Source organism: Macaca fascicularis, chromosome 8, assembly GCF_037993035.2.
Source record: "Macaca fascicularis isolate 582-1 chromosome 8, T2T-MFA8v1.1".
NCBI classification, from domain to species: domain Eukaryota; kingdom Metazoa; phylum Chordata; class Mammalia; order Primates; family Cercopithecidae; genus Macaca; species Macaca fascicularis.
In genome coordinates, this window is record NC_088382.1 from 57,776,410 (window position 1) to 57,788,989 (window position 12,580).

A 12,580-nucleotide genomic window follows, 5' to 3' on the forward strand; every position below is an offset into this window, starting at 1 on the left:
TTAGGTGAGCTCTGATCTCATTAAATTATTAAGATACACTGAAAAAAATGTTTGCACTGTTGTGAAAGCAAACAGAGGCAACACCTAACAGGATCCATATGCACTAAGCTAGCATGGAGATCAAACACGGCGCTAACCACATCTGAAGTTTGCTTAAGTTTGGTGCAGGGAAGGCACTGGTTATATGTGATTTCTAAACAACTACTGAGGTCACTGGCAGCAAACATCCCACTAATATGAGCCTTCGCTGAGGAAGCAGGAGCAGCTGCAGGAGCACGGCAACATACTAGGGCTTCAAATTCCAGGACAACACGTCCCCGATTGTTGACCCAAGTACCCACCTCTGTGCTGTTATTTTCTCTCTCAGATGAGTCTCTAGGATATCTTTGTATGGGGACATCTTTAGCGCTTTCATCAGGTTCACACAAACATCAGGAAGATGAGCCATAACCTGGACGTCTCCGATGTTGAAACCTACGCTTGCAGGCTCACACAGCGTCTGCACCAGGACTCTCATCAAGTGTGTATTACACAAGTCCTTCTTCAGGAGCTATAACAGATGGTTTGACAAAAACACTTCATCAGCCAGCATTTCTATTTTCACCAGAGTGTAGGGCCCACGAGGTTGGGAACTTCTGCCTGACTAAGGGAGAGGTGGACAGAGTTTCTCTGTAAAACGGGGGCAGCGTAAACACGTGAGGTTTCTGGGCTAGACGGTCTCTGCTGCAACTCCTTACGCGTCTGATAAGAAAGCAGCACAGACAACAGGTGGAGAGAGGCGCACAGCCATGCTCCTATATAGCTTTATCTACGGAGCAGGCAGCAGGTGGGGCTGTGTCCATGCACAGGGTTTCCCAGCTCCTGACTCAGGACACTGCTGCATCCCAGGGCCTGGTGTGCCATAGGTGCCTGGCAAAGATTCCCTGAATGAACTGACTGGAGTGTGTTTACACAATAAGCCTCATGGATAAATCTATAAATATTTGCTAGTATGTGTCTCCTAAGGTAAACGTTTGATCATAGCATAAAATATAGCATCCAATAAAACAATTAGAAAAAACTACTTTGTATTTTTATTCACACAATGAAACTCTGAAGGACATGCAAAGTTTCATGATTTTCGATAGATCGTTCACCATGATGACTGTAGTTATTAACGATGCATTGTAATTTTGCAAATTGCTAAGAAAATAGATTTAAAAGTTCTCATCACAAAAAATGTTACATATGTGAGGTAACAGATACGTTAATTAGCTTGATTTAGCCATTCCACAAGGCAAACCATATCAAAACATCATGCTGTATAACATAAATACAGTTTTTGTCAACTAAAATAACTTGACAAATTTATTTTGACATATAACTCTTCTGAGAATGTAGTTTTAGAAAAGCCAAAACCTGGCCTTCTCTTCCTGGTTCTTCCCGAAGTCAGGAAAAGCTGGGTTGAGAGGACGAAAAATAATAATAATAATAACCATAATAATTTTTTTAAGCCAAAATCCCTTCTAATAGAAACATTTGAAGCAGTTTTCTAGTAACAAAAACTGACCTCAAATTAACAGAGCAGCCTACCTTCCATCCTTCTGGGGAGGTGTTCAGCAGAGTCGTGGTGAACTCCATAATCCGGACCACAATGGTGCATTTGCTGTAGTTGTACCTTTCTCCCTCTTGGGGGCTTGGTCTGTCACCTGCTGCCCCAGTGCCAAAGCACTTTTCTGCTGCTATAATGTCATGCATGGCAATGCTTTCTAAAAAGAAAGCCACTGCTTTCAAAAGTGAAGAGTGGGCTTCAGTACCTAGAAGCAATTATAATAAAATATTAATATATGCTTCCTTTCAACTCCACTAAGATTAATATAAAATTGCTTCTCTAAGTATAGGTATGACATACGTTCAGTAAAAATTCAAAATTTTTCAAAAGAAACAAACAGCTTAATAATAGCTGAATAAAGTGGCAGTTATTGCTTCTCATATCAAAAGGACACACTGATGGAAGGTCAGGTCTTTATTCTCAAACATTATATGTGAGAAGATAAATTAATATGATCATTTTAAAAGGCGATTTGGCAATTCATACCAAGTTTTTAAAAATATGCATGCCAATTTCTATCAAATGTTTAAAAACTCATTATGCTTTGATCCAGCACTGAAATTTTAACCTAACGAAATGACTGCAGAATTGCAGAGATGTGGTTGTAAGAATGTTCTTTTTAGCACTGTTATTAATAATGAATGCTATTAATAATGAAAAAATAAAAAATCCTGTCCTTCAAAGGACAGAAACAAATTATGGAGCAGTCTTCAAGCAGGTGTGGACGGGCACCAGTCATCTTAATCAACTTTCAGATCCATCCTCAAAAGGGCTTTGTCATAAAACTCATTTGTCTGAAAACACCCTGGAGCTGGTTCTCCTTTCCCTTCTCAGCCTGTTCATCAGGACTCTCCTGCTTAAGGAAAGACAGACCCACCCTCACCTCTCTCCAGTCTAACTATAGTTTATTACTCCAAGGTGCACAGCCCTTCAGAGAACCAAGGGACAATTTAAAATACTTGTATACTGTTGAAAGAGTAAAGGCAATGATTGAGTAAGAAAGCCTTTTTGTAAGTCTCGGCCGGGCGTGGTGGCTCAAGCCTGTAATCCCAGCACTTTGGGAGGCCGAGACGGGCGGATCACGAGGTCAGGAGATCGAGACCATCCTGGCTAACACGGTGAAACCCCGTCTCTACTAAAATACAAAAAAAATTAGCCGGGCGAGGTGGCGGGCGCCTGTACTCCCAGCTACTCGGGAGGCTGAGGCAGGAGAATGGCGTGAACCCGGGAGGCGGGGCTTGCAGTGAGCTGAGATCCGGCCACTGCACTCCAGCCTGGGCAACAGAGCCAGACTCCGTCTCAAAAAAAAAAAAGAAAGCCTTTTTGTAAGTCTCACAGTTTCTAATTCTTTGTTTCCAACATAATTTAAGGAAAGTCAAACTGTCAACTGATCTCATTAAAAATAATTTTGATAACATGCATTTTGATGTATTCCAAGAACTGAGATAACTTACATTAAGAATTACTCTCAGCCAGGCGCCGTGGTTCCCGCCTGTAATCCCAGCACTTTGGGAGGCCAAGGTGGGCGGATCACAAGGTCAGGAGATAGAGACCATTCTGACTAACACAGTGAAACCCCGTCTCTACTAAAAATACAAAAAATTAGCTGGGCACAGTGGTGGGCACCTGTAGTCCCAGCTACTCGGGAGGCTGAGGCAGGAGAATGGCATGATCCCGGGATGTGGAGCTTGCAGTGAGCCGAGAACGTGCCATTGCACTCCAGTCTGGGCGATAGAGACTCCATTTCCAAAAAAAAAAAAAAAAGAATTATTCTCAAAAACCAGATATCCTTGAATCCAACAGAATATTGGATTGTAAGACACACTGCAACCATGGATCTGTTAAATATGGGAAAATGTACATTTTAGAATAAATCAAATATGGCACTTATTTATGTGAACAAGTTTGTTTTGTTTTATTTTCTGAGACAGAGTCACTGGAGTGCACTGGTGTGATCTCGGCTCACTGCAACCTCCGCCTCCAGGGTTCAAACGTTTCTTTTGCCTCAGCCTCCCGAGTAGCTGGGATTAACAGGGACCTGCCACCACGCCTGGCTAATTTTTGCATTTTTAGTAGATATGGGGTTTCTCCATGTTGGCCAGACTGGTTTCAAACTCCTGACTTCAAGTGATGTGTCTGCCTCAGCCTCCCAAAGTGCTGGGATTACAGGTGTGAGTCACCACGTCCAGCCATGAACAAGTTTTTTTAATACTAAAATCTATACATACAAAAATGGAATTCCAACCACATAATTTTACAGTTTATATCTAACAATTATCAAAATTTTTATATTTGTTGTGGCAGTAAAAAATGTAATGTGCACTAATAATAAACGTAATCATAACACAGAAGAAAAATTTTTTTTGAGACAGGGTCTCACTCTATTGCCCAGGCCAGAGTACAGTGGCACAATCACGGTTCACTATAGCCTCAACCTTCCAGGCTCAAGCGATCCTCCCACTTCAGACTCCCTAGTAGCTGGGATCACAGCTGTGCATCACCACACCTGACTAACTTTTGTATTTTTTGTAGAGATAGTGTCTCGCCATGTTGCCCAGGCTGGTCTCAAACTCCTGGGCTCAAGTGATCCTCCTGCCTTGGCTTCCCAAAGTCCTGGGATTACAGGAGAGAGCCACTGCACCCAGCCAAGGAATCTTTAAACATATACATCTTTTCATTAAAAAGACATAGATAGGGATATAGCAAAATCTTAAGCAAAAAAACTTAATACTTTAGGATAAAATCTTTTCAAGGGTATGAAATGATAATATGAATTCAGGGACTCTGCAAAATTTCCAATAAAGCAGCTATAATTTAAAGCCAATGATGCTGTATATAAAACTGCTACAGTATTTATTGTTCATGGAATACATTTTTTTAAAGTAATACAGTTTTGTGTATTTAAAATGTCAACATTTACAACACACCAGAAAGTATAACTTTTTCAATTATATAAAACTATGAGAAAAACTGTATTTGTCAACTTTGAAGTGTGAAGGAAGGAACCCTCGTGGTAAGGTGACATGAAAGCACGGGCAAGGCGGCCGCACAGCACCTATTGTCATGTCGCTGGGATTCTGACCTGGCAGAGCCTCTGCCAAGGGTGACCCTGGCAGCATGACATACACCAGCAGGAGGCAAGGGTGACCTACCCAAGACCTGGAGCGCTCCCACAATTCTCTCGCCAATGAAAGTGTTGTAGCACTCCAGCGCAGCCAGGAGCAGGTCCAGCCAGCACAGCGTGGTCTGCAGGCTGAATGGCCCCCGCAGGTGCAAGAGGGTGGGCTGGGCCAGGATGCCTGAGGGCTGGCCACAACCGCCCCCTTCAAAGGTGTTGATGATAAAAGAGACACCTTCTTCCTTGAGAACATCTTTCAGCCACAAATTAGGGGATCTGTTGCCTTTAAAAAGAAACAAAATTAAAATACACACACATACCTACATTTCTTTAATCTAATCTTCGTACCTAAAATTTCAAAATGATATGGGACAATTTTATTTCATTTTACTATGCATTCAATTTGTTTCACTGTAATAACTTCCAAGAATGTATTTCCAACACAGCCATTCTCTTCAGGTTCCTTAAACATTATAAAAACAGTTGGACACCATTTGGAGTAGCTGCATACTAATACTCTTTCCCCTGCCTTTTTATTTAAAAATCATTATTCCTTTAAGTCACAAAACAGTATTTGCAAATGAGAACAATAATATCTACCTCTTGGACAGTTACAAAGATTAGCAGAATTAAAGGAGTTAATATTTGAACATGTGCTTAGAATAACATCTACCACACATAAGTGCAGCGTTTGTTAAATAAGAGAATCCAATAAGCTGTTTTTTCCAAGAAATTTTCTTTTAAATATTAAACTTCTTCTAAATTGAAAAGACAAATACATAAAACTGCATTTTGTATGCTCTGAAATCAGTAGCACCGAAAATGTCAAATCATTCTGACTCCAATGAAGAATTCAAAACGTTATCTCTGATGTATTAAAAAGAGAACATTCAGCTGGGGGTGGTGGCTCAGATCTATAATCCCAGCACTTTGGGAGGCTGAGATGGGCAGATCACTTGAGGTCAAGAGTTCGTGACCAGCCTGGCCAACATGGTGAAACCCCATCTCCACTAAAAATACAAAAATCAGCCAGGCATGGCGGTGCGCGCTTGTGGTCCCAGCTACTCAAGAGGCTGAGGCAGAAGAACTGCTTAAACGAGGGGAGGTTGCAGTGAGCCAGTATCACGCCAGTGCACTCCATCCTCAGCTACAGAGTGAGACTCGGTCTCAAAAAAAAAAAAAAAAGAGAGAGAACATTTTGTATATTAAGAGGAGGAATATTCTGTAATGTTCTGTTATTTTCACTAAGAGGAGACAAAGAAATCTGTAATAATGAGCAAAAAATAAATAGTAAGGTATTTAAATTTTACCTCAAGAGCGACAGAAGGAAAATGATAGAAAGGACACAGAAAGGCAGATCGAGAAAGAGCAGCCAAGGGAACATCACAACTAGACAGAGAAGCTGAAGACGCAGACAAGCACGCTTGGGGTTGGGGAGCCTGCCCAGCCCTACTTCTTCCTTGGTCTCCACTGAAGACCTGCTATTTCTGGGCCTGGGCCACACTGAGTCTCAGTATTCAGAAGCCACCAGGAGCTGTCTCTCTTGGACACACGTCAGAGGGACAACCCTGCACCTGTCGTCAAGTCCTACTGATCTGGGTGTTCATGTACCCAGGACTGCTGCTACACAGTGAGCTAAAGAGACACCTGACACAGACACTTAAAAACAACTAAAGGAAGCTAGATGCAATGGCTCACACCTGTAATCCCAGCACTTTGGGAAGCCAAGGCAGGAAGACTGCTTGGGGTCAGGACTCAAGACTAGCCTGGGCAACATATTAATACCAAGACCCTACCTCTATAAAACAAACTTTAAAATTAGCCAGGCCTGGTAGCCACGCCTGTGTTCCCAGCTACTCATGAGGCTGAGGCAGGAGGATCACTTAAGCTCAGTTTATGGCTGCAGTGAACTATAATCATGTCACTGCAACCTAGCCTGGGCAAAAGAGTGAGACCCTGTCTCTTAAAAACAAACAAGTGCTGCACACCTGCAGTACCAGCTACTAAGGAAGTTGAGACAGGAGGACCACATGAGCCTAGAAGTTTGTGTCTAGCCTGGACAACATAGTGAGACTCTGTCTCTAAAACTGAAAAGGAAAAAAATAAAAGAAAACAAAAATACCCACTGGGGGATAAAATACCAAAGGAGAAAGGTGGTTACACCCTGGAAGGCCACAGAAGAGATAAATCAAGGAAGGCTCCTTAATGTTACACAAATTACCTGTTGGAAGAAGGGCAAGGCTCACCTACTACCTAGAAGCCTTTGTCCAACAAAATCAATTCTGAGAGGTGGAACTCTATTTAGTCCAGAATACATGAGGTCCGTATCATAGGCAACTTAGAAGAGAATAGCACTAGAAATGCCTGTGGTCAATACAGCTGAGGACACAAGAAATCCCATGCACTACCAGAGTCACAGACTCAATGTGAGATAGTGGTCTGCCCATAAGCAGCTCTACCAACATGCTATCAGGGTCTCGATTTCTACTAAATATAGGAAAAGTGCCTCCCACTGCCCTCCAGCCCTTCCCCAGCCACTGGTCTACTCTTCAATGAGAAATTTCACAAGGCTGCTGTGAGAATGACTTAACATAAAAAAAAAAAAAAAAAAAAAAAACTGTTAGCTAAACACATTAAGCAAATTGAAAATGCTAGGCCAGGCGTAGTGGCTCATGCCTGCAATCCCAGCACTTTGGGAGGCAGAGGCTGGCAGATTACAAGGTCAGGAGTTTGAGACCAGACTGGCCAACACAGTGAAACCCTGTCTCTACTAAAAATACAAAAATTAGCCTGGCATGGAAGCACACGCCTGTAATCCCAGCTACTCAGGAGGCTGAGGCAGGAGAATTGCTTGAACCCAGGACGCAGAGGCTGCAGTGAGCCAAGATGGTGCCATTGCATTCTAGCCTGGGCGACAGAGCAAGACTCTGTCTCGGGGGGAAAAAAATTTTTTTTTAAATGCTAATGTTTTTTAAATAATTATCTAAATTAAAACACAGATACACATTTCTATTATGTATGTAAAATGATATAGTACAGTAAATTTACACTTTATATAGCGTATATAAAATAATTGAACTCAATTACAGTATGTATTTAAACATACTCTATAGTATATAATATGTAGTATATAACATTCTAATATATCCTATAGTATAACAAAAATTAGAGTCCTTCTAAGTTTTAGAAGCCCGGAAATTATTAAAGTAACTTTTTTCCTCTTGTTCCATGAATAAAAAGCCCAGAGAGAACTCCACTCCAACTTTTGCCAAGGAACCAGCGCACCCATCTCACCCGAGGCGCTCTCCACGCATGGCATGGGGCTGTGACAGCCCACAATGGGGGAAGGCAGGACCTGATCTGTCCTGAGCACAGCTTCCCCACTCCCAAGCTATCAAACCTGGGTATGGACTTAATGGACAAAACTGAACAACACATTTATTCCTGAGAAATTATTTCAGTCTGTAAGCAGTTTAATGGTTTAGCAATTACTGAAAAGCACAGGTTCACTGCTTTCCTTTAACATCATAATGATTTGAGATTATTCAGACTTAGGACGCTGGCAATTTCTTATTAATCACATGCTGAAATAGAACTGCATTAACTCATCAACTGTTAACATTCTGAATCTTAACTGAATATCATGTTAACTGCAATGATCACCCAATTACTCAATTCTTCTTTGCTTCTTTTAAATGGGATAATAAAGCAAACTGTAGTAAAATTAAAGACATATAGATTACCATACCTGGCAATAAAGGAACAAATTTATAAAAGAGTTCAATGGATTTGTGTCGACATTCTGTCTGGGGCCTCCCACAATGAGCTAAAAGCCACTTGACCAGATCCAGTAAACACAATGACGTGGAAGGTGGAAATCCTCTGCAGAGAGACAGCATACTGTCATTAGTCCCTCTCCAACATGCAACATTCAGCTACCAAGGCTCTAGAAATCATAAAGTCATCTTTATCACACAGATACACGTAGAAACCTCACTAAAAGGCATTCAACTTATTTTTAATTTATTATAATTAGAGTGCAATCAAAATAACATAGGTGAAAGGGGTCCTAAATGCTGCTCATGTTCATTTTTTCATGTGGGGAAAAATTAAAAAGTTCTCCTTAAAAGAACAGCACTAAGTATTTTCACGTTTCCTTTGCAACGTACCTTGTAAAGCAGTGCTTCTCAAAGTGTGGTCCCTGGACAGCTGTTCCAACATTACCTGTGCACTTGTTACAAATGCAAATTATCTGGCCCTACCCCAGGTGTACACAGATATTAAGGGTGGGGCCAGCCCAGCGATCTGTGTTTTAACTAGATCTCCAGGCAATTCTAATGCATGCTCAAGTTAGAACCAATGAATTAAACCGATACCGTAAGTTAATAGTAGAATCTGGAAGAATCAACTTTAAAACAACAGAGAAAATATTAATCCAGTTCACACACAGAATTGTGCTTCTCCAGAGTGGTAGTCACTATCATGGACAATAGACGTCCCCAGACACCCTGCAGAGATCTGGAGGGGCTCATGGAGGGCACTCACCCTATTGAAGAAAGCAACACCACTGGGATGGAGTAAGGGCAAAAACTGGAAACCACTGGCCAACACCCCAGCCTTGGCTCTAAGCAGTTTCATTTTCTAATTTTATAATTCCATGTCTGTCAAGATATTACTATTTGAACATTCAGTTCATACACTTCAAAATTTACTGAATGGTTCATGCATATTCTAGTCAAATCATCCACATCAAAACATATTCAAAATTAGTGCATATTAAATAAAACGTCCATTACAAAACTAATTTTCAATTTGTATCTACTATCTCAACCCAGATCAAATACCTTACACCTTATCCCTTAAATCAAGTATTTTCAAACACAAAGCTTTTTAACGTTTTTTGAAAACGAACTCTTCGTACTTCCACACATTCCTTGTTTAGGAAGTAATTCCTTATACTTCCACAGATCCATCCCAGGTTGTCCTTTATTAGCTGAGAATTAGTTTTATGTTGTGGGAAAAGACGGAAAAGGAAGCAAGATCACCTACCGTGGCAAACGTCGTTTCTTTGCTTTGTTTAAAGAAACATGCTTCTTTTCAATGATGCGGCATAGGTGATCAATGGCATCACAACACTGTTGAATTGTACCTGTTCTCAAGTACAAAGACATATTTCCAAAGAAGGCATATATAGTTGATTATTATTAAATTTGTATTATAAATTTGTTGGCCTAAATTTTTAACTGAAAAGGTAATTTTACTATAGATTTAATGCTTTCATCCCTAAGAACAATAAATGTAGATAAATGGTTCACATTTCATATTCAAAAATGAACACAAAACCCGTATTTAAGACTGCAGGATAGCATGGTATGCACACACACACACAAAGCAATGCCACACCTAACTAGAAACTGTACCACCACCATCTCGGCCACCCAAAGCACAGCTTCTCCTAATGGACCTGAAATGGAACAGACCTTGCAGGTATTACAAAACCCACATACCAGGCCAGAGCCTGTGGACTTCAATTTGTGGCTATTTTAAAGGGGTATAAGTCCTTTGACCTTCCTTCCTACGCAGGATAAACTATGGTATCGTTTAGTAATACAGCCTCTGGAGAAGGACAACAGAGGTAAGATGGTGAAGTCACACAGAGAAGTCTGGAATTATTTAGGAAAGGAGCCTTATACATCTTATTTTGACCTGTGTCACCAAGAAAAAGTTTTCTTTCTATGTTTTTTTAAATATGTCAGTGATCACAAAAAAAGTTTCACTTATTGAAAAAATTCACCTATATGGGAAATCTAGATAAAGCAAATTTAAGCTATTTGACAATGAGGACTAAATTTTAAACATTTTTGCCCACAGTAGACTATCAACATGAAGGATAACAGAGCTCAGTTTGTCTTTTTAAAAAATAAACAAAGTTGCCGGGTGCAGTGGCTCACGCCTGTAATCCCAGCATTTTGGGAGGCTGAGGCAGGTGGATCACATAAGGTCAGGAGTTATAGACCAGCCAGGCTAACATGGAGAAACATCTCTACTAAAAATACAGAAATTAGCCAGGCGTGGTGGCAGGCCCCTGTAATCTCAGCTACTCAGGAGACTGAGGCAGGAGAATCACTTGAACCCAGGAAGTGAAGGTTGCAGTGAGCTGAGATCGCACCATTGCACTGCAGTCTGGGGGACAGGAGGAAAACCCCATCACAAAAAATAAACAAATAAAATAAAATAAGATAAAATAAGGTAAGATATAAAATAAGATAAAATAAAATAAAATAAGTCAAGACTTGTATCAGTGATAGAGTCCTGGCACAGCTGTGTGGCCCTCTCAGTCACTGACATGCCTGGGCCTCTGTGCCCCAACTACATCACCAACGGGGAGTTAAGAAGTCTTCTAGCTCAACAACTCTATGTAGTTCCTAAAAGCTTCTTGCATAGAATTTAGTTATAATCATTTATTACTCTCTTAGCTATTTTAGCCTACTTCTGACTTGGTATCTTTATAATATTCTTTCATCATGGATGACACAACTTTATCACAGTCCTGTAATGAGACCCACTTTCTACTTTCTAAACGATCACGAGTTGAGTGCAGAAGCACTGACCACATCTCTGTGGTTATCACATCCAGCTTCTTCAGCACCATATCTGTACATTTTCCATGTTCTGTCATCACATCATAGCATCATAGTGTCTGACTGGCTTCGTCGTCTCCCCTGCCCTGGGCAGGATCTGCAACCAACCAGGGTCAAGCTCAATGGCCACCAGGAGTATATGGTGAGTCAAAGAGAATGAGGGCATGAAAAAATCATTAACAAGCTGGATTTGAGGCACTGAAGGGGCTTATCTTCTCTTCACATTTATTAATTTATAGAACTCTTGGAGGGGGGGAAGCCTTATAAGAGAATCACACGAGCCTTAACTCCTCATTGGGGAAACTTTTCAGACCTGTAAGGCAGACAGAACACTGAAGCGAAATGTACCTAAGGACTTCTCATCTGCATGTGCTAAGGCCAGACTCTCCATGTATATCACCAAGGCTTCAAACACAAACTGTTCCACCAGAGACTCTTCTTCCCTGAAAAATAAAGAATAGGAAACCTCGCCTAAGAAAACAATAAAGCAGAAAGGACAAAGAAAAGGAATGGAATTAAAGAAGGCACACATTAATTAAAATTTTTTTTTTTTTTTTTTTAAAGGCTCAGCTGCGTGTGGTGGCGCATGCCTATAAAGATCACTTGAGCCCTGGAGTTCGAGACCAGCCTGGGCAACAAAGTGACACCCTGTCTCTACAAATAATTTAAAAAAAAAAAATTAGTTGGGTGCAGTGGTGCACACCTGTGGTCCCAGCTACCGGGGAGGCTGAGGCAGGAGGACCACTTGAGCTCATGAGGTTGAGGCTGCAGTGAGTCATGATCCTGCCACTGCACTCCAGCCTGAGCAACAGAGCAAGACCCTGTCTCAGACAAAAAAGAATAAAAGGGCTCAGTGTTTTAAAACATGAAACAGGCACGTGGCTCACACGTGCAATCCCAGAATTTTGGGGGGTGAGGCGGGGATCACCTGAGATCAGGAGTTCAAGACCAGCCTGACTAACATGGTGAAACCCCGTCTCTACTAAAAATACAAAAATTAGCCAGGTGTAGTGGTGGGCGCCTGTAATCTCAGCTACTCAGAAGACTGAGGCAGGCAAATCGCTTGAACCCGGGAAGCAGAGGTTGCAGCAAGCCGAGATCACGCCATTGCACTCCAGCCTGGGTAACAGAGCAAGACTCCATCTCCAAAAACAAAAGAACAACAACAACAAAAAAGAAAAACCATGAAACAACCTAAAATACTTCTCAAAGATACTTCCTCAAGAAAAA

General features: G+C 41.2%; 1 protein-coding gene across 4 annotated transcripts in view; it reads right to left on the minus strand.

Moving 5' to 3' along the window:
* PRKDC (protein kinase, DNA-activated, catalytic subunit) overlaps window positions 1–12,580 on the minus strand; it is a 189,532-nt gene that overhangs the window by 118,596 nt on the left and 58,356 nt on the right. For all 4 annotated transcript variants that reach the window (XM_005563282.4, XM_005563280.4, XM_005563281.4 and 1 more), the window contains exons 28-33: window positions 11,699–11,793; window positions 9,759–9,858; window positions 8,458–8,591; window positions 4,744–4,992; window positions 1,573–1,796; window positions 342–550 (exon numbers count right to left, since the gene is read on the minus strand). In XM_005563282.4, coding sequence (XP_005563339.3) covers window positions 342–550; window positions 1,573–1,796; window positions 4,744–4,992; window positions 8,458–8,591; window positions 9,759–9,858; window positions 11,699–11,793 — 1,011 coding nt within the window. The remainder of the gene's footprint in view (window positions 1–341; window positions 551–1,572; window positions 1,797–4,743; window positions 4,993–8,457; window positions 8,592–9,758; window positions 9,859–11,698; window positions 11,794–12,580) is intronic.